Genomic DNA, 22,110 nt, shown 5'->3' with positions numbered 1-22,110 from the left:
AATTTTTCATTTTATCGAGGTGACTCTTGGTAGGTTTCTGGATGGGGGCTAGTCACCAGAAGGCCCTGATAAGAAGCTTGGAATTTTCAGGTTCCCTTTGACCCCCCTACTTCTCCAGAGAAAGGAGAGAGACTGAAAACATTGTTAATAATCGATCATGCTGGGATCCCTGGGTGGCGCAGCGGTTTCGCGCCTGCCTTTGGCCCAGGGCGCGATCCTGGAGACCCGGGATCGAATCCCACGTCGGGCTCCTGGTGCATGGAGCCTGCTTCTCCCTCTGCCTGTGTTTCTGCCTCTCTCTCTATCATAAATAAATAAAAATTTTAAAAAAAATCAACCATGCTTACATGAGAAGGCCTCTGTAAAATCCCAATAGTTAGGGGTTTAGAGAGCTCCCAGGCTGAACTCATCCACACCAGGAGTTAGCATACCCCAACTCCACAGTGACAGATGCTCCTACATTCCGGATCCTTCCAAGACCTTGCTCTATATCTCTACACCTGGCAGTTCACCTGTATCCTGAGTTTTGTGAGCTGCTCTAGCAAATTATTCAAACCCAAGGAGGGGTTTAGTGAGAAGCACAAGTGATAACCTGGGTTTCCACTGGCATCTGAAGTTGAAGGGAAGGAGTCCTGTGGGATTGAGTCCTTAGCCTATGGTAGCTGACACTCTCCAGGTTGTGTTAGAATTGAGTTCAATTGTAGGACACCCAGCTGGTGTCACAGAGAATTGCTTGTTGTGGACTAAAACCCTCCATACCTTTGGTGACCAGAGGTGCCAGAAGTGTTCAGTGTGAAAGTAAAAATGACACACTGCAAAGAAACACAATAGGGAGGAGTAGGATGTTTCCCTGCACAGAAAAGAAAAAAAAAACTGAGTTTTTTCATTTTATCCATGTTGCATTATTCAGTATTTTGTTCCTTCTTATTGCTGAGTAGTGGTCCATTGTATGACTATGTCACTTTTGTTTATCTACACATCAGTTGGTGGAAATTTAGGTTATTTTCTGCATAGGGCTATTATGAATAAAGATGCTATAAACATTTGTGTGCATGCTTTCATTTCTCTTGGGGAAATATCTAGAAGAGTAATTGCTGGGTCATATGGTAAGTGCAAGTTTAACTTTATAAGAAGCTGCCAAACTGTTTTCTTAAATAGCTATATTATTTTCTATTACTACCAGTGGTATATGAGAGTTCTGGTTCCTGGCCAAACCTTAGTATTGTCTATCTTTTAAGTATTTGTCGGTTTAGTGGGTACATAGTGAGGGTATTTCATTGTGATTTTAATTGCATTTTCCTGATGACTAAGGATGTTAGGTATCTTCCCATGTGCTTATTTTTAGTTTCCTGTATCTTCTTTGAAATTCTTTTTTTTTTATTTTTTTGCACACTGAAAAAATTTGAGTTGTAAGAGTGCTTCTGGTGAAAGTTCTTTATTATATATGCTTTGCAAATATTTTCTCCTACTCTGTAGTTTGCTTTCTGAGTTTTCTAAAGTGTCTTTTGAAAAGCAAACGGTTTTAATTTTGATGAAATCCAGTGTATTGTATCTTTTATAGTTCGTGCTGTCTCCTATTTAACAAAACTTTCCCTAACATGAAATCACCAAGATTTTTCTTCTATGTTTTCTTCTAGAGGTTTTATACTTTGGGTTCTTACGTTTAGGTCTACATTCTCTTTTGAGTTTTGTTTTTTTTGTACAAGGGGTGAGTTAAGGGTCATGATTAACATTTTCTATGTGGACATCCAGTTGTCCCTGTACTTGTATTAGTTGAAAAGATTATACTTTTACTCCATTGAGTTGTCTTGGAAACTTTGTGGAAAATCAAGTGACTGTAGAGGCCTGAGTGTATTTCTGGCATTTCTACTGCATTCCATTGATTTCTTTATCTTTCTTTACACCAATGCCATCCACACTGTCTTGATTACTACCATGGCTTTATAATACATCTTGATATCAAGTAGTATAAGTCCACCAACTTTGTTCTGTTTCAAAATTGTTTTGCCTCTCTAGATCGTTTGCGTTTCCATTTAAATTTTAGAATCTGATTGTCCATTTCTTTTTTAAAAAGATTTATTCATGAGAGACAGAGAGAGAGAGGCAGAGACACAGGCAGAGGGAGAAGGAGGCTTCAAGCAAGAAGCCTGATGTGGGACTCTATCCCAGGACTCTGGGATCACGCCCTGGGCCAAAGGCAGAGGCTCAACCGCTGAGCCACCCAGGTGTCCCTGATTGTCAATTTCTATAGAAAAACCTTTTTGGCTTTTGGGATTTCGATTGGAATGAGATTGAATAGATTAACTTGGAGAGAATAGACATCTTAACAACATAGGGTCATCTGATCCATAAGCATCTTATCTCTCTCTGTTTATTTAGGATTTCTTTAATATCTCTCAGCAATATTTTGTATTTGTCCACAGAATGTTTTTGCTGGAACCTCCTAGCTTCTGAATCCAAGGGTTTATTTCAGTCCCAATCCTACTAGACCTCTTCAGTGCCAACATTGGACCATTACCCCTTTTTTTAGTCTCTTTCCTCCCCAGACTTTGTGTCCTCACCCTGCTTTTGTCTTTTGGATAGTCCCATCCTGCTATCCCACAGGTGCTCTCACTGTTTCACAGGAACCCAATCAACTATGCTCCAGGTGGCTGCAGTTAAATGGTCAGCTAAGTTGGTGATGATCTATTTTGAAATTTTCTCTTGGATCTTTTAGAGAATGGTCTGCCTTTCCTCCAACAATTGTGGGATGATGATATTTTAAAAAGTGTCTTTAAAGAGATGTCATTCTTGGGCAGCCCGGGTGGCTCAGCGGTTTAGCATCCCCTTCCGCCCAAAGTGTGATCCTGGAGACCCGGGATCGAGTCCCACATCGGGCTCCCTGCATGGAGCCTGCTTCTCCCTTTGCCTGTGTCTCTGCCTCTCTCTGTGTGTCTCTCATGAATAAATAAAATCATAAAAAAAAAAAAAAAAGTCATTCTTGGAGTGGGTGAGTTTGGAGATGGGGGTAATTGCTATGTTGGAAAACCTAGCAGTTTTGCAGGATTTCCTGCCCACCATCTCAGCCTACGACCTCTCCACAGTTTTCTTGAGTCACTATTTTTTAACAACGCCCATTTATTAAAAAAACACACACACTGAAATTTACATAACACAAATCATTTTAAAGTGAACGGCTCTGTGGTCTCTCCCCATTCCCCCCTACTCCTAACCCCTGGTAACCACCAATGTGTGTCCATTTCTCTGTGGATTTATCTATTATGGATATTTCATAGGGAATCATACCATATGTGTGACCTTTTGTGGCTGGCTTTCACTTAGCAAAATGGCTTGGAGGTTCTTGAGTCTTTTTAAAACTGTTCTATTTTGTTAAACTGTTCTCTGTTATTTAATGGGAATCCCTGGTTACCCAGCCTGTCCGATGAAACTTTAGTACATAATTGACAATATTAACAGTAATATGCCAACAGCAGTGTTGTCTTAGGGACAGTGTCTTAGTGTTGGGTGCTGACTGGCTGTTGGTTCTTCCAGAATTGGCCTTAAGTGCAAAGTTAGACAACTACACTTGACATTTCATCAAGAAAAAAAACCCCAGAATATTCCAAACTAACTTCCTTATTAGCAAGATGCTACCATACATTCGATGCTTTTAGGAAAAAAGCAGAGAAAGATAGGAAGAAACGGGCAGTGGAGAGCCAGCTCTGGAAGCTCTCAGACCTGTGCAGGAGATATACAAATTGTCTCAGTCTCCATGCTTAAAGCCCGGCTCAGTGATTAAAGCGGCACCTTTTGTGGGACCGTCCACCGCACTAGGTTCCCTAAAGTGTGGCTCCTGTGTGCCGCTTTAGGGACAACCAAAGCAAACCTTCCTGCATTCGGGACAGGGCACACGCTCACCTGCAGGGTGCCTGGAACACGGGTTCCGAGGGAAGCCACTGCGTGGGCATAAACAGCCGGACCGCCGGAGGAGGAGTCAAGCGTGGCCGCGAAGCCGCGGTGCGGAAAGGGGACTCCCCTGCTCTCGGGACAGCGGCGGGTGCTTCAGCCTCTTCAGCCTGCGCGCCCTGGTTTACTAAGCGCCGCCAACCACACTTTCCTAGTGTGCCCTCCTCCGTGCGCTGTGAACGTCCACGGACTAGTCCCAGCCGCCACGCAGCAGGGACCTGGCAGCCGGCTCCCCACCCTCCTCGAGGGCGCCACTGACTCGGGAGCAGGAGGCCTCTGTCGCGGCCGGGACTCCGCGGAGCAGCCTTCACCGAAACAGGGATCTCCAGCTGGCCCCGGCCCCGCCCCCAGCCCCGCCCCCGGCCCGCCCCTTGGCGCCCATTGGCTGATTCAATTGACGCCGCGGCCTCTGCGGCCCCGCGTGCTTCACTGGCGGAGGCGGCGGCCGTGAGAGCGCAGACGCGTCCCGCTCCGCTGTTGGCGATGAGCGGCCCAGCCGTGCCCCAGGAGCTGCGGCTGCCCCCGAGCCAGAGCACTCAGCCCGCGTTCAGAGGTGAGGGCCGCGGGGGCCGGAGCGGCGCAGCCCGCGGGCGCCTGGTTTCCCGGAGGGGCCGGGGCCGGGGCCGGGGCGGGGGACGAGGGCCACCGTGGGCGAGAGAGGGGCGCGGACTCAGCAGCCGGGGCCTCGAGTCCGCCGACCAGCGTCAGCCCTGACCAGACGCGCGAGAGCCCCTGGCAGCTCACCCGGTCTTTCAGCTGCATCCTCCGTTTTTGCGAATTGGACCGCGGAGAGGGGCCCGGGCCGTGGTGGTTGTGTGCGGGCTGAGCGCCTCCCGTGCGGTCGTCCCTGGCCGGGCGTGCCCCTCGGGTGGCGGGGACGGGCCTGCTGAGGGACGGTGCGCGGCCCTCACCTCTCCGGCGGCCCGGGCGTCGGCGTCGGCGTCGGCGTCGGGCCCTCGGGACCCCTGCGAGTGGGCGGGGCCGCGCCGGGCTGGAGGCGACTGCGCTTGCGCAGGGCGCTCCCGCCTCCTGAGTGGAGAGCCAGTTTTTGGGGAGAGGTGGGGTTGCCTCTTCTGAATCGGCTTTATGGATTCTGGGTTTGGCTGGGTTTTCAGAAATCATATTGTTCTTTGCCCTGCACATGGGAACACAGAGGAAAGACTCTCACCCAACCCAGTTCTGGTCGATTAGAACTTGGAGTCCAGTGTCTCAGTTCTGCTCCTCAGTTTCCTAAAGCTTGGCTTTCGGTAACCATATGTTGAAAATATGTTCTCCGTGTTTTTCACTTTCAGACAAAAGAGAATGTGATTCTCGTGAAGTGGTTGTGGGAAGCTTTTATGGTAATGATCTCTTAAAAAATGGGATTATTTCTCAAAGCCAGTACTCATTGAGATATTTCCTGTTTGTAAGGTGTGATCTCTAGTAGGTCACTTTTCAAAATGAGACGTTCATTTAGTGAATATTTATTTGATAATGTTATAACAAATGTTGACTTGTTGCTTTTTTGTCACTTAGAACAAAAACAAAAACTCAAGGAACGGATGTTACAAAGAAAAACGTTTTTTGCATATAAACAGGAAAATCATATATCCAGGTGAGGTCAAATTTTCTCATTTCAGATCTATAAAATTAGATCAGAGCTGTCTAATAAAAATGTCGTGGGAACCACAGTTGTAACGTAATTTAAAATTTTCAGGGTAAAAAAAAAAAAATTTTTTTCAGGGTGCCTGGGATGCTCAGGTAAGCATCCCACTCTTGATTTCAGCTCAGGTCATAGTCTCAGCATCCTGAGATCAATCCCCCACTTCAGGCTCTCCCCTCTGTGGGGAGCTTGCTTGTCTCCCTCTCCCTCTGCCCTTCACCCTGCCTGTTCTTTCTTTCTCTTAAGTAAATCTTTAAAAAATTTTCTAGTAGCCGTATTTGAAAAGTCTATTTATTTAACAGAATATGTTATTTAAGAGAGAGCTGGGGGTGGGGGTGGGCAGAGGGAGAGGGACTCCTCGCTGAGCATGGAGCCTGAGGTGGGGCTCAATTCCAGGACCTTGAGATAATGACCTGAGTTTATCTAAGCCACCCAGGTGCCCTCTGGAAAGTCTTTTTAAAAGATGAATTGTGATAACATTTAATCCAGTATATCCCGTGTTATAGTTTAACATGTAATTCTTGAAAGTTATTGAGATATTTTACTATTTTTTTTGTGTGTGTGGTGCTGAGTTTTCAAAATCAGTGTCTGTATTTTACACTTTCATACGTCAATTTGGACTAGCCACATTTCAAGTGTTCAGTAGCCATACCTTCTTGGATAGCACAGCATTTCCTGTGTAAATTAATTCAGATTCTCAGATGAAACAATTTTAAAGCAAAGTGTTTGTATATATTAAATCATTGACTTATGGTCTATGCAGCGCTACAAAGGTCAGTCTTAATTTAGCAAGGTTTATACTCAGTATGTTTCGGGGGCTGGGACATGGATGGTTATTCTTTGGGAGGTGGCTCCCCCAAAATGTTTAGAGATTATTTGTTTTAGTCTCAACCCTGGATAGGAATATCTAGGTGTTACTGTGGTAAAATTTTAAAAGTAGTACATAGTTGTGGCAAAAGAAAACTCCGTGGAGGTATATAAAGCAGAAGATCAAAAGGCCCCCTCTAGAGATAACTGTTAGTAACAACCTTTAGGCCCTTTCTGTGCATTCTAAGGGCACTGGCTTTAGAATGATAAGGTCTGAACTCTGTAAGTCTGCTACTATAGCTGTGTAACCTCAGGGGAGTTACATGGCCTCTTAGAGTCCACTTAACTTCTATTAAAAATGGATAATTGTGTTTCTTGGGGATTAAATGAGATACAGAATGCATTGTGCTATGCTTGGTATATGGAGAGAACCCCAGTAAGTGGTAGCTGTTATTTCCTGATCTCACAGTGGCTTTACACACAGAGTACTGGTTCTTGAGTTACTCTATTCTGGTTTCTTTTCGTTTCTCCAAACCGTTATTGCTATGTGTTGTCTTTGTAAATACTTAATACCCTTCCTCATGGTTGAAGGTGGTCAGATGGTGCTTATATTTAGGAGGTACAGATGCCAGGACTTGGTGATGCTGGATTAGGTATGGATGGGACATCTATAGATTTGATAACTACTATGGTTATGTAAGAGAAAATCATTATTTTTTGAACAATGAAGCATTTAGGGTTTAAGGGTAATCATGTATATATCTGGAAAGATTCAGGTAGAAAAAATTGCATATACTCCACACATACACATGTTTAGAAACAATGCAAATGATAACATAAATGGGATAAAGGTTAACACTATGCAAATTTGGGTAAATAGCATATGAATATTCTTCGAACTATTTATAATTTTGTAACTCTATGTAAGTTTGGCATTATTTCCAAATTTTAACTTTACACTAATGAGTTACTTCACATGCTTTACATTTTCTTTTACAAATCTCACATTCCTCATTTAAAACAAAGATAATCCTAGATTTTTTGTTTGAAAAAGTGACTGGATAGTGATACCATATATCAAGATGGGGAAGACCAAGGGAGGAATGGGGGAATCAGGAGCTTTCTTTTGGCCATGCTAAGTTTGAAATACCAAAAGGACATCAAAGTGGAAATGCCGAGTCGCTATGTGTCTGAAGGGTTGGGTTGAGATTGGGACTAGAGATTTAAACTTGGGAATTATCAGTTTGTAGATATTTATTTAAAACTTTGAAGTGTGATAAGACTACTGAAGAGTGATTTAGAATAGTCAAGTAAAACCGAGCATAACTCTCAATTACTTACTTAAATAAGGAATCCAGCTGGATCGTGGGGTTTATAAATTTTTTTTTTTTTTTTAATTTTTATTTATTTGTGATAGTCACAGAGAGAGAGAGAGAATGAGGCAGAGACACAGGCAGAGGGAGAAGCAGGCTCCATGCACCGGGAGCCCGACGTGGGATTCGATCCCGGGTCTCCAGGATCGCGCCCTGGGCCAAAGGCAGGCGCCAAACCGCTGCGCCACCCGGGGATCCCCGATCGTGGGGTTTATAATACTCTTATACACAGTGGGAAGAAAAAAAAATTCTGAAATTCTTCTGGTTTTACCAAGAAATCTCACAAGTACTATATTCATTTCAGAAAACGGATGTCAACTTAAATATTGTTATTTGAGCAGTAAATTGTTAGACAACCAATCAGAGTTGCAGCTTTTCAAAATTAAATCATTCTATTTTACAATCTGTAGTGTGGGTATTTTAAGATTCATTATTTAGATAACTCTTGTGAGGGCACGTTTTATCGTAAGATAGAATGGGACAATGCATTTTCAGAGAACTCTCCATACTGGACGGTGAATCAGGTAGATTCTCTCCTTACCCTGAAATTTTTTTAGCTAGCAGTTAAAAAGTAAAAAAGTTAGCCAACAGTTTCAAGACTAAGCATTAGGCTTCTGTTAGCACAGAAAAGGAGGAGTCCCTGAGAAATATAAAACTAAAAATTTAAAAAGCAGATGAAAAATTTTAAATTTGAATGCAGCTTTGAGCCCTAGTGAAGTTAGGAAGAAAGACTCAGTAGAAGTGGACCACTGAGGTAGGAGGAAAAGGAGAAGAGCTGGTGTTTGGTAGCAAAGTGAAGAAAGTGCTGCTTAAAGGTTCAGGAGGGTGGAAACAGAATTGACCCTTGAATGTAGAAACATGGAAGCAGATGACATTAGGAATCTCCAATAGAGGGCTGAGGACACGTTCCTAATAGGCATGGGGAATATGACAACATGGGGACAGTGTACAGGTACATACTTTTGAGGACTTTTGCTATAAATATAAAGCAAAGAGAAGGCAGGGGCTGAAAGGGAATATGGGCTTAAGGGCTTTAAGATGAGATATCATAGTGTTTATATGCTGATGGGAGTGATGTAATAGAGGGGCAAGTTAATGATGCAAAGAATGAGCAAATCATCACGGGAACAAAGATCCTGAGTAGGAGGTTTTTTTTCCCCCTCATTAAGTTTTTTTTTAATGGGTCTCAAAATTCTGTGAAAGATTTTAGGTCAAGTTGTTTCCATTAAAAAGTACTGAGTGTTCTGCTATATATTGGCAAATCGAACTCCAATAAAAAAAAATATACAAGAAACAAAGGAAGAAAAGCAATTTTTTGTCAATTCAACATCCTAGTTAAATGTAAATAAATTTTAGTTCTTTACCTTAAAAAAAAAAGTACTGATTTTAAAAACTAACAACTTTAACACACACAAATGGTCCACAAAACATTCTCCTTTCCTTCTGAAGGTTTAACAATGCATTGTTATCATTAATCAGTCTTTTACTATTAAACTTAAATGGCCAATTGACACAAACCGTTCTGAGACCATTCTTCTGCCATTAAGACTGGGGTGCCAGGTGTTGGGGATAATATTCATTTAGCCTTCTGAGCTTTCTGGGCAGATTTGGTTACCTTGCCAGCTCCAGCTGCCTCTTGTCCATTTCTTTGATGACACTCACAGCAACCATCTGTCTCATGTCACGAACAGCAAAACAGCCCAGAGGAGGATAGTCAGAGAAGCTCTCAACACACATAGGCTTGCCAGGATCCATTTCAACAATAGCAGCATCACCATATTTCGAGAACTTGGGGCCATCTTCCAGCTTTTTTCCAGAATGACTATCTTCTCCTTCAGCTCAACAAACTTGCAAGCAATGTGAGCTGTGTAACAATCCCCAGGTGCATTTCCAGCACTGATTTGGCCTGGATGGTTCAGGATAATCACCTGAACTGTGAAGCCAGCTGCTTCCAACGGTGGGTCATTTTTACTGTCACCAGCCACATTGCCACAATGAACATCTTTGACAGATACGTTCTTGACATTGAAGCCCTCGTTATCACCAAAAGAGCCTCACTCAAAGCTTCATGGTGCATTTGGACAGACTACTTCAATTGTAACAGTGACTGGAGCAAAGGTGACCACCATGCCAGGTTTAAGAACACCAGTCTCCACTCTGCCCACAGGAACCGTACCAATACCACTAAATTTTGTAGACGTCCTAGAGAGGCAGACACAAGGGCTTATCAGTTGGACAAGTTGGTGGCAGAATGCAATCCAGAGCTTCAAGCAATATGGTTCCACTGCCATTCCCATCTTTATGGGTGACTTTCCATCCCTTGGACCAAGGCATGTTAGCACTTGGCTCCAGCATTTTGCACCATTCCACCAGAAATTGGCACACATGCTACTGTGTTGGGGTTGTAGCCAATTTTCTTAATGTAGGTGCGGACTTCCTTAATAATTTCCTCATATTTCTCTTGGCTGTAGGGTGGCTTAGTGGAATCCATTTTGTTAACACTAACAGTTGTTTTACACCAGGTGTGTAAGCCAGAAGGGCATGCTCACAGGTCTGCCCATTCTTGGAGATACCTGCTTCAAATTCATCAACACCAGCAGCAATAATCAGGAAAGCACAGCCAGCCTGAGATGTAATGATGTTTTTGATAAAGTCTCTGTGTCCTGGGGCATCAATTATGGTCACATAATACTTGCTGGTCTCAAATTTCCACAGGGAGATATCAATAGTGATACCACGTTCACATTCAGCTTTCAGTTTATCCAAGACCCAGGCATACTTGAAAGAGCCCTTTCCCACCTCAGTAGTCTGCTTCTCAAATTTTTCAATCTTTTGTTGATCCCACTGCTTTGGTAGATCAGATGACCAGTAGTGGTAGACTTGCCTGAATCTATGTGTCCAATGACGACGCTGATGTGAGTTTTTTCCTTTCCATTTTGGTTTAGGTTTAGTGGTGGTTTTCATGACCCCTGTATTCTGGTGGCAAACCTGTTGTGAAAAAGCCTGAGTAGGAGTTCTTTATAAATTTTGAAATGAACTCCTTTTCAGATATGTATTTCATAAATAACTTCTCTCATTTAGATTTTTTTCTCTCAAAACAAAAACAAAAACTGAGAGAGCATACATGTGTCTGAGTGGGGATGGGGGGCAGAGGGAGACCGAGAATCTTTTACAAGCCCAGTGCAGAACCCAGTATGAAACTCAAGGTGAGACTGACTCATACCCTCAAATCATGACCTGAGCTAAAATCAAGAGTCTAACACTTAATCGACTGAGCCACCCAGGCACCCCACCTTTCCATTTGTTAGTGGTTTCCTTTGATGTGCAAAGGCTTTTTAGTTTGATGTAGTCCTAGTTATTTTTACTTTTGTTTCCCTTGCCTGAGGAGACCCATCCAGCAAAATATGGCTAAGGCTGATGTCTGGGAGTTTATTGCCTCTGTTTCTTTTTACAAGTTTTATGGTTTCATTAGGTCTTTAATGCATTTTGAGTTTATTTTTGTGTATTGTGTGAGAAATTAGTCCAGTTTCATTCTTTTGCATTGGGCTGTACAGTTTTTCCCAAACAATTTATGTGTAGAGGGCCAAATTTTTTTTCAATGGAAGTCTGTTACTAAGTACTTAAAACTAACTACAGAAAATGTTGCCTAATAAAGGTTTTGAGGATTCGAGTGACTAGGAAGAATGGTTTGGAATGAGGTTATCATATGTTTATGTACACTGTGTGGGGAGGGTGTTAAGACTTTTAAAAATATATCTTTAAATTCCTCACCTATCTTGTTTACACTATTAACTCATCCTATAATGAAGAAAAAGGACAAATGTCAGCTCCATTCTTGCCTCAATTTAATATTACAAAGTCAGATGATTGTTAATATTCTCTCATTCCTCCTCACCAAAGAGAAATCTTCCTTAGTATGTGGTTAAACTTTTTTTTCATTTTTTACTTTTTAAAGTAGTACAGGCCAGAAAGTGATGAACTCTGAAGGCCAGATCCAGGAAGAGACAAAAGTTCTGAAATTCAAAACAAAAATGGTAAGAAATGGACATAGCCCTCATAAACTGTCCTCTTTCCCCCTTCCCCTTCCTAAACTCTTAAAGAAATGAGTTCTGAAATACTGATTTGTCTTAAATTATTGTTTTAGGCTGGTAAAGAAAATGTCAGTAGACTTCCTGTGAACAAAAATAATATAACTATGGGGAAAAATTGTATTCCTTTAAGACCTTCTAATGAATTAGCCAATTTAACAATGATAATTGACACACATAATTTGGAGGATAATAATCACACAAGACAGTCGGTACCAATTGAAGATGGCCCTCAAAGTCAACACATGACATTGAGCCAAATGTTTCATCTTAAAAACAACAGTAAAAAGAAACAAATATCTACAGAAAAACCAAAGCAAGATGCTAACATGCCTAAGAAGCTTGTGCTTGGGTCTTACAATGGTCAAATTGTTCAATCTAAGATTAATTCATTTAGAAAGCCCCTACCAGTCAGAGATGAGAGTTCTGTAGCAACAAAGAAACTTTCAGCTACTATCCCTAAAGCCCCAGAGCCTCTGCCCGCAGACACCAGCAGTTTCACAGTGAGAAGTCACAGAGCCCCAAACGTGATGACCACCACTCGACCTGTGAGCACTGCCTCTCAGGACAGACGGCTGGTGCGGCCTCCTATCAGAAGTCACTGCAACAGTGCTCAGGACCCTGTGAAACAAGGCATCAGGAGAAGTCTTACAATCCGGAAAGGGCCTCAGGAGAAGGAATTACTGCAATTAAACACAGTTTCATCTAGTGCCAAAACCAGTTCTCAGGATGTAGAGAGAAAGACGACAGTGTCAAGAAGCCTGATGTCCAAAATTGTAGCCAGACCTGCTTCATCTTTTAACACCAGACTGATCCAGAAGTCAAAAAGCATTGACCCTTGCAGACCCTCTGTAGCAAAAGCAACTATTGATAGATCAATTCATCCCAAAGAAACAGCAGAAGAGAGAAAGTAAGTGGATGTAATTTTATTAGCTTAATTTTCAGTAGAGTACTTATAAATTTGGTTTATACACTCCTTGAATGTATTAGAATTTGTATGTGGATTCTCCTCTATCATACGCAGACCAACTGAAGCAAATTTATGTGCGGGACAATATGAGCTAAGTTACTGTGTTTGTGTTTCATTAAGTTGTTGTAATATAATCTGCAGTGCTTAATACCATTAGGAAATATTTTATAACCTCTCCATTTAAAAATGCATTCTTAGGGTCTTTGATCATATTACCAACATTGATATGTTCGGGATTTCTTTTTCTTTGAATTTGTGAATTTACCTGTGTGGCACTAGTGTGGAGCTACTCAAAGACCAGAGTTATTTTTTAACTTCTCTGACAGAATTCTATCATCAGTATCACAGTGATGCTTATATCCTGCTTCTCACTATAGAGCTCGTCTGAGTGAGTGGAAAGCTAGCAAAAGAAAAATGATAAAAAGACCTCCTAGCTCAGGAGTTACCCAGTCTGAGCCCGAAGGGCGAAATGAAAAATCATCTGGGTCCTTCTGGACTACCATGGTAGAAGAAGATGAGCAAAGATTATTTACTGAAAAAGTGAACAAGACATTTTCTGAATGCCTAAATCTGATTAATGAGGTACAGTCCTTATATTTGTGTAGTAGATTGTAGTTTGTAAGTTATCTTATAAATGTTATCTCACTAAATTAATTATTGTCACTCTTTTGACCATATAATGCGTTAGTGGTGTTCTGTAGACTTATTGTGAGATTCCCTTTAGCCTAAAATGGACTCCATTTCATTGAGTTCATATAAATACATCAAAGAAATAATAAAATTTTTTTTACTTTTTTTTTTTTTTTAACTTAGAAATTCTGCATTCCTCTAAAATGTTAATATAGAATGGGCTGGGATGGATATTTACTCTGACACCTCTATTTTTTTACACTCCTTCAGCATATTAACGTATTATTTTTTCCCACTCATTACATACTTTACCGAAGACAGGCAACATAAAGTAGGGATTCATTATCACAGATTACATTCAAGTTAACAAAATTCTTGCAAACAAAATTCCATTAATCTAAACCAGCATCATCATGGTCTTAAACTTATTGTAGAGATTCACTATTTGGATCAAAATCCTACAGAGTGGGATGCCTGGGTGGCTCAGCAGTTGAGCATCTGCCTTTGGCTCAGGGTGTGATCCTGGAGATCTGGGATCGAGTCCCATATCGGACTCCCTGCATGGAGCCTGACTCTCCCTCTGCCTGTCTCCGCCTCTCTCTCTCTCTGTGTCTCATGAATAAATAAATAATCATTTAAAAACAAAACAAAACCCTGCAGAGTATACGAACTCCAGACTTTATTTCCTGACTACTCTTTGATCTTGCTTTGGTCACCCATGGTGTTTAAGATCCATAGTAAGGGGAATCCCTGGGTGGCGCAGCGGTTTGGCGCCTGCCTTTGGCCCAGGGCGCGATCCTGGAGACCCGGGATCGAATCCCACGTCGGGCTCCCTGCATGGAGCCTGCTTCTCCCTCTGCCTGTGTCTCTGCCCCCCCCCCCTCTGACTATCATAAATAAATAAAAATTAAAAAAAAATCCATAGTAAGATTGAATATACGGAATATGATTTCAAACCTTACTCTGGTCTTCATGAGCATCCTTAAGCTTTTTGTGATTTTTGAGGACCAGTGAAAATTAGAATTGGAGTTTCCCTGATTATATCCTTATTTCTGTTCAGTTGGGGTTTGTCATTGATTACTGTGGAAGTTTTCAGCCCTACCATTGAATTGTATATAGCTCTTACTTACATAAACCATTACAGATTGATTTTAACCTTAATATCAAGACCTGACAAAGACAGTTTTTAAAAACCTGCAAGCTGTTCCCCCTCAAACATTTGGTAGGTACAGAAATTCTATATCAATTATTAAATGGAGTCCCACAATCTATAAAAGGATAATCATCAAACCAAGTAAAGTGTTAGTCATTTTTGACTATTATTTATCTCAATTAGAATTTCATTTTTTTCCTGCTTTGTACTTAGGATTAATATGCTTCTTGCTAACCATTCAGAGTAAGTTTATAGTAGGGAAGAGAACACTGAATTTTTTATGAATGATTTTTCTATCCACTTTTTCTCTTGTTATCATTGATCTTGATTATAGTAAGCTTAATTGTTCATAGTTTGGAGGCTAAAGGGTATCACTCACTGCTTGCTATTTTAGGGATGCCCAAAAGAAGAAATATTAGTCATACTCAATGACCTGATTAAAGATATTCCAGATGCTAAAAAACTTGTTAAATATTGGATATGCCTTGCACGTATTGAACCACTCACAAGTCCTATTGAAAATATCATCACAATCTATGAGAAAGCTATTTTGGCAGGGGCTCAGGTAAGATTAAGACTTACTGATCTTTGTTAACACAGTGTAAAGGATTGAGTTATTTGGGAGCATATCACAATGTAACTTGATAAAATTGTGATTACATATGTAGTAGTAATGAATGTTTAAAAACCACAATGATCGCATATTATAAAAGCTGTTTCTCCACCTTCTAAAACTTGCCCATGAACTAGTGATAATCAGACCTTAGAAAATGGATATATGCTGAAATGTACATTTAATGAAACCTGCTGTGAGAAATGTTAGCACAACATGTCATTTCGCACATTTCATAATTAAGAAATCTGGGAAATTGAATTTTTAATATTAAAATTTAATGGATATAATGCAAGTGGAGTTAAATTAACTTTTAAAATATTAGCAGGTTCTGTGGCTTTATGAGAGAAGTCTTTCACTTGAAGAGCATTTCTTAATATTCTCACATTTTTATGCTATATGTTTGGTCCTGCCCACACATAGAAAATGACAATAAACTATAGTTTCTCTGACTTACTAGACCCATAGTGATTTGATACCACACCTCTCACCTCTTTCTACTGTTGCTACCAAAGGCTCTGGGTACAGAATAAATTGTATCTCTAGGTTTTTTGGTTTGGTTGGGGTTTTTGTTTTTATGGGCAAATGTTTCTAAAATGCATTTCCTTTTGACCAAGTTTCTCAAAAATGCATTTTTGGAGATTATGTGCAGAGAGTTTTAAAAAATTATTTTCTTTAGCCTTGAAGGAAGGTCTACTCATTTTGGTCTCAGCAAAGCCAAAAAATGCTATTTGACCTTGCACTTGAATCAAAAATCAAATATTCAGCAGATACTCTCTCAATGGCTATTTTGTATAAAACACTTGCTGAATGGTAATTGTATTTGACAGAATCCCACCTGGAAAAGGGTGTGAGGTTAGCTAGGATGCATAATTGGAGCCAAGGATTCACATAGAAAGCAGAGTGTAAAGAGAAATATGTGACACTGGAGCAGAATATTGAAAACAAGGATGAAAATTAGCCAAGAAAGTGGAAAGCAGGAGTGAGTGGTCCAGGAACTATGTTCTACAACTAAGAATATGAGCCAGAACTTCCCTTTTATATAATATCTTGAACATGTTACGTTAACAATCATGGTAGTACAGAGGAACATAGTAAGTGCTTATATGTTTTGGCATATAATGGACACAGTGAACTGTTGATTTTTGAATGAGTGAATGTTATGCTGGTCAACCTTGAGCTGTTCAGAGATGCATAATAGCATGTGAAAAAAACACATAACCATAGGCTTGAATGTAGGAGAAAAGAAGTAAACTTTATATTAAATTCATTTTAAACTTATATTATCAGCTCTTTAAATATTAATGTTAGTTTGCTACTTGTCCATTAATTTTGCTAATATCAAACAAGCAGTTAATAGTTACCAGTGGCTTAAGAAAAATTGTGGGGGAAAATTTTAATCTGATAATTCTATTCCTTCTGGGTTTTTTTTTTTCTATAAATTAAAAGAGTCATTTTCAAAAATTCAAGTGGCAAAACAAGTATTCTGAGAAAAGAAACGTGGTCTAAGAACTGCCTTGTTTTAAAGTATGAAATAGAATCACTGTTTTTAATATTTTTGACTTGCACAACTGAGTTAATGTCTGAGAATATAAAACGTATTTTTTCATTAAAAAATTAAGCCTATCGAAGAAATGCGACATGTAATTGCAGATATTTTAACAATGAAGAGTCAAGAAAAAGTCAAATATGGTAAGTTTTTAATTTTTTTCCAGTGAATTATGATTTTATTAAATTTCTCTGAATATTTTTCTTTTTTTAAACAAGTTTGTAGGATGTTTCTCTCCTCTTACATCTGTGGGCATACCTCTGAGATTCAGTGGCTCTATGTAGTGTAAGAACTTTTAGTTAGGATGTCTGGTTCAAAACTCAAATTTATCTTTGAGTGTCTATGAAAGTTACCTTACCTCTCTAGGCCTTAATTCCCTTTGTTAAAATGAGGCAGTTTGGGTAGCCCCAGTGGCACAGCGGTTTAGCGCCACCTGCAGCCCGGGGCGTGATCAGCGGTTTAGCGGAGCCTGCAGCCCGGACGTGATCCTGGAGACCCTGGATGGAGTCCCACGTCAGGCTCTCTGTATGATGCCTGCTTCTCCCTCTGCCTGTGTCTCTGCCTCTCTCTCTGTCTCTATGAATAAATAAATAAAATCTTAAAAAATAAATAAATAAAAATAAAATCAGGCAGTTTGATTAGATGACCTCTAAAATTTTACCTATTAAATTCTATCATCTCTTCTGTGCTCTAGAGAAGCTCATTAAAGAATTCTCTTTGCTAGGGATAGTAGATAGAGGGAAGAAGGTCACTTAGCTGTCAGGTATATGAAATGTAAAATTTTTCTAGATTCACATATATCCTATAACTGAAACATCTCTTGGTGAAAATCTCTAATAGTCAGATATAAATGTCTTTTCAGCTTGCTGGATTTCTCAAGATGTCTCAGGTATTTCACCTAGCATGTTTTATTTTGAACTCACTGTCCTTCCCTCATTGCTTCTCCATACCATCATCTCTTCTCCCAAAAAAAGAAAAGGAAAAAAAAGAAAATCCTCTGCCATTGAAGAGACCTAAGCAAGAAATGTTAGAAGAGATGCCCTTGTTCCGAATGCACATGCATTCATTTGTTAAGCCCTAAGTTAGAAAAAACTTACAAATCAGGCTCTTTCTTCTCACTGCTTACCTCTCTACCACCTTGCATAGAGACAACCACAGCCTTACTGTCTTTTATTGTCTTTTCATCACAGATCATTCCTTTTCATTCTTTGCCATTCTAAACCATCCTTTATAGAGATCAAATCTGATTGTATCTATTTCTGCAGTGAAGATTTTTTTAGATCAAAATTCTTGCATGTAAAGTTCATTATAATTCGATCCAGCACTTTCTACCTATCTGAACTCATCATCTCCTTTCCACATTCCCACCTTGCTATTTACTATATATTCAAAGTATGCTGGCCTGTTAATGTTGTCTTAATAGATCCATTTCCTTTTAAGCTTTATAACCAAGATTGTCTTCCTTGGTCTTGTCAAGTACTTGTTTCTTAAGAGCCAGCCTAAATGTGATTTGTGAAGCTTTCTCTAGCCCTCTCGCTGTCCCCCAAGCAAAGGTAGCTGTTACATTTTATGGGTTCCATAGCCCTTTGTTCTTATGTCAACTAAATAGAATTTTTCTCATTTTAATTACTTTCAAGCATGTCTCTTCCATGGAATGTGAACTTAACAGGGATGATTTCATTCTTATATCTGTATCTATAATCCCAACCTATAGGTGGTAGTGAATATTTAATAATTTGTCAGCAGTATTGGCTTAGGAAAAGTAATGGTTAGGAGATGGCAGTTTGGTTCTTCTGTTTTGAAAACCTGACCAACTATGAATAACTTTAATGTCTTCTGATTTTGCTCTTTAAATTTGATCAACAGCTTAATCTGTTTATGTATTTCTATAGGAGAAAATGTTGAGGCTTGTGCAACCAAGGAATACATCCAGGATGTCAGCAGTGAAGATATAGGTGTTAATCTAGAGTCAGGAAAACCAGAAACGGAAAAGAAACCTAGAAATGTGGTATTTCAAGATGATGAAAAAAAGCAAGATGACAAAACAAAATATCTAACCAATGATGTTAAAACCCCCAGTGCAGAAACTGGAGGGAGTTGCTTAATTAAATATAATGTGTCTACTACACCATACCTACAAAGGTAAACTTTCAAAATGTATGTTGTGATTTGTTTTTATGTTTAGGAAGAATAAATGCGGTACCTAAACTTTAGCTTCCAATTAGAACTACTGTTAATAAAAAGGTTTTAAACAAATCAATATCACGGGGACACGTCACCTCTTCTTTTTTTCTTTTGAGAGAGAGAAAGTGTACAAGTTGGGGACAAGAGGCAGAGAGAGAGAGAGAGTCTTAAGCAGGCACCACACCCAGCACAGAGCCCTCTAAGGCTCGATCTCACAACCCTGAGATCATGACCTGAGCCAAAATTAAGAGTCAAATGCTTAACTGAGTGAGCCATCCAGGCACCCCTGGACACTTCACCTTTTAAAATACTGTATTTGCTTTGCTTTTTCCCTAAGTATTGCCATTTTGTAAAAGAAAACTTTGGCATCATTTTACTTTAATGTCTGTATGCTATTGGTAATAGTAGGTCTTGGAATTGAGCAATTAGCCAATTGTACAGATATCCAAGAGTCTACTGTAATGACAAATAGAGAAACCAGTTCCTAACTGGTTCTTTTTTCTTTTTTTTTTTTTTTAAGACAGGCAATCACATGATTGCAACTTACAAGTTATAGTATGATAAATGATATAGGAGAATAAAGTGAAAATGTTAATGTTTTTTAACTATGGGAATGATTTTGTATCTTTTTTAGTATAAAAAAGAAGATACAGTTTGACAATACAGATTCTACATTTAAAGAGCTAAAGTTTCTAACACCAGTTAGACGTTCTCAACGTATTCAAGAGAAAACTTCTAAATTGCCAGATATGTTAAAAGACCATTATCCATGTGTGTCTTCACTGGAGCAGTTAACAGAGTTGGGAGGTGAAACTGATGCTTTTGTATGCCGTCCTAACACAGCCCTATGCCCGATGTACTCAGAGACTGGAACAGCACAAGAGAAATAAAGCAACAATCAGTAATGGGACTTTTATTGTTCTGGGGTTTTTGCTTGTTGTGGCTACTTGTCTCTTAGAAGTTGGCCAAGTACCTAAGTATTCATGGCAGTAAGCTCTTTTACTGATGTTCACATTATAGCAGGAGTTGCCTTGTCAATCTCAGCAGAGGGAGTTACTAAGAAAGTTAAATTTTGTCAAGTATTTCAAACCTGTTTATATTCAAGGAACATAGTGATCATAATGTTGGCTTCACTTTTAATAGTCTTAAATTGTTAGCTATTAAATATAAGTAAATATGCATCATCAGAAAAGGTATTCTAGGTAAAATTTATATATTTATCTGGACATGTTCTTAAAATTTAGAATATACATGCCAGCCTTTAAACAGAATACTGACTCTACTATTAAGTCATGTCCGTTAAAACAGGATAGTTATGTGCAATTAAGTCTTCTCTCCACACATAAATATCATGTGTAAAATTGCCTTATAAGTCTCCAAACTATCTTCTATCAATTCTACAAAGAGTCAGTAGTTTCAAAACTGTGTAATATAAATGTGCTTGAAAATCCTAGTCTTTTGTTCACTCATTCCATTTGTATAATGGCACCTGTCTTTGGTTCTATTGTCTTATGCTCTCGAGAAGATTTTTATTCTTTTATAAACTGTGTACCTAATGTTGATTAAATAGATCTGTATAGTGATGTTTCAGTGACATTTATTTCAACAAATACGAAATGCAGTTTAACTACAGTGAATAAATTTGAACCTTTCTTTTGAAATACATTATGTTGGATTTGACTTGGGGTTTTTAATACCCAAATTTTTCAAAAGGAAATACCATTAAGCACATATTTATCTATCTATCTAAAGGTTTATCTTAATTTTTAATTTTTACCTTAAATTTTTTTTTCATGCTTTGTATAAATGGTGCAAAATGTGCCATTTTAAAATAAACTTCAAGCTGGCCTATACTTTGTCTCATAAGAAGCATACCATGTGCTTCATTTGGCCATACAGAGTAGCTTGAAATGTCTCAATGAGAGGAACTTGCGATAAACCATTCTGCTTGGACAAGTTTCATAGAGAGCTTTTCCCTCTCCTCCCTCAACTGTGGGAAAGTCTGTCTCTTTAAACAGACATAGGTCTCACTCCTTTTCAGCTGCTTAAGAACCATTATCCAGTGTCTGACCTAGGTTTGTTCCAAGCTCAGTATCCCCAAGCATATAATATGGTGCGTGAGCTTTGAAGTCCCAACAGATCTACATTCAGAATCTCAGCTCCGGGGATCCCTGGGTGGCTCAGCGGTTTAGAGCCTGCCTTTGGCCCAGGGCGCGATCCTGGAGTCCCGGGATCGAGTCCTGGGTCGGGCTCCCGGTATGGAGCCTGCTTCCCTCTGCCTGTGTCTCTGCCTCTCTCTATCATGAATAAATAGATAAATCTTTAAAAAAAAAAAAAAAATCTCAGCTCCTACCTTTCCTTAAAAGTGACCATGGTGAAGTTACTTAGTTGATTCTGAGGGGTAAAGTGGAAATAATCCCCTCTGTCATTTTGTCGTATTATCTGGCTGTTCCCCTGGTTGATTGGCCAGAATAGGCACCTCACCCCATCTGGACTGTCTTCTTCATAGGTATTTGGGAATCGAGACTGAGTCTTTTCTAGTTAGACCTGAAATATTTGAAAATGAGGTACTGGGTGATCATATGAAGTTTGGGGAGCAAAAGTCACTAATAAACAGAATGATAAAGTAACTACCAAGACAAAAGCAGAGACTCCTGCCTGGGGTTTTCTACAGCCCATCACTTGTGTATCCAAATATATGTTTGTTAAATCCAAATACAGGTAAAGCACGATTTCTCTACTCCAACCACACCACCCTTCTTGAATGTTACTAATATTAGTACAGTAACCCCCAATTTTTGTTTATTTAACCTATACATAGACTTATACACATATAAACACACATGGGTATGTGTGGATTTTGTAGGTTTTGCTTCGTTGGTCATAAGTGGCACCATACTTCATATATGGTTCTACAAATTTTTTTCTAAGTTAACGTTTGACCTAGATCAATGTAACATTAAGACTACATGGGAGCTTTTCAACTTGATCAGCTTTTCACACTGTTTAGCATTGCAGGCAACATCTAACTGTTGGATAGTGGTTAGGAATCAGACTTGAGTCCTACCTCCTGAGTTCTATTTCCAGTCCTACCACTTAACTAGCCATGGATCAGAGGCAAATAGCTTCTTTGTGCCTCAGAGATAATTGCACCTT

The 22,110-nt window shown here is 39.7% G+C and overlaps 2 protein-coding genes and 1 pseudogene across 15 annotated transcripts in view; 1 reads left to right on the top strand and 2 right to left on the bottom strand.

The window, feature by feature from the left end:
• Positions 1 to 4,239, bottom strand: part of VPS36 (vacuolar protein sorting 36 homolog) — a 47,880-nt gene extending 43,641 nt beyond the window's left edge. Inside the window, exon 1 of one of the 2 annotated variants that reach the window (XM_077867915.1) lies at positions 3,898 to 4,239. The gene's annotated coding sequence lies outside the window, so the exon portion shown is untranslated. The remainder of the gene's footprint in view (positions 1 to 3,897) is intronic. The other variant, XM_077867912.1, reaches the window with a different exon arrangement.
• CKAP2 (cytoskeleton associated protein 2) overlaps positions 1 to 20,537 on the top strand; it is a 59,579-nt gene extending 39,042 nt beyond the window's left edge. For 2 of the 13 annotated variants that reach the window (XM_077867899.1, XM_077867903.1), the window contains 9 exons: positions 5,461 to 5,539; positions 11,726 to 11,801; positions 11,912 to 12,765; positions 13,203 to 13,407; positions 15,003 to 15,173; positions 16,844 to 16,913; positions 17,633 to 17,659; positions 18,663 to 18,912; positions 19,589 to 20,537. In XM_077867899.1, coding sequence (XP_077724025.1) covers positions 5,461 to 5,539; positions 11,726 to 11,801; positions 11,912 to 12,765; positions 13,203 to 13,407; positions 15,003 to 15,173; positions 16,844 to 16,913; positions 17,633 to 17,659; positions 18,663 to 18,912; positions 19,589 to 19,844 — 1,988 coding nt within the window. In that variant the 3' untranslated portion in view covers positions 19,845 to 20,537. Of the gene's footprint in view, positions 1 to 4,345; positions 4,499 to 5,013; positions 5,193 to 5,237; positions 5,286 to 5,460; positions 5,540 to 6,710; positions 6,831 to 11,722; positions 11,802 to 11,911; positions 12,766 to 13,202; positions 13,408 to 15,002; positions 15,174 to 16,843; positions 16,914 to 17,632; positions 17,660 to 18,662; positions 18,913 to 19,588 lie in introns of those variants that run through there. The other 11 variants (XM_077867898.1, XM_077867901.1, XM_077867893.1 and 8 more) reach the window with 10 other exon arrangements.
• LOC144295638 (elongation factor 1-alpha 1 pseudogene) lies at positions 9,344 to 11,301 on the bottom strand (annotated as a pseudogene).
• Positions 20,538 to 22,110: the final 1,573 nt, after the last annotated feature.

This window comes from Canis aureus, chromosome 24 (genome assembly GCF_053574225.1).
Source record: "Canis aureus isolate CA01 chromosome 24, VMU_Caureus_v.1.0, whole genome shotgun sequence".
Lineage (NCBI taxonomy): Eukaryota > Metazoa > Chordata > Mammalia > Carnivora > Canidae > Canis > Canis aureus.
Note: the sequence above shows the minus strand (reverse complement) of the source record. Positions and strands in the feature narration are given on the sequence as shown.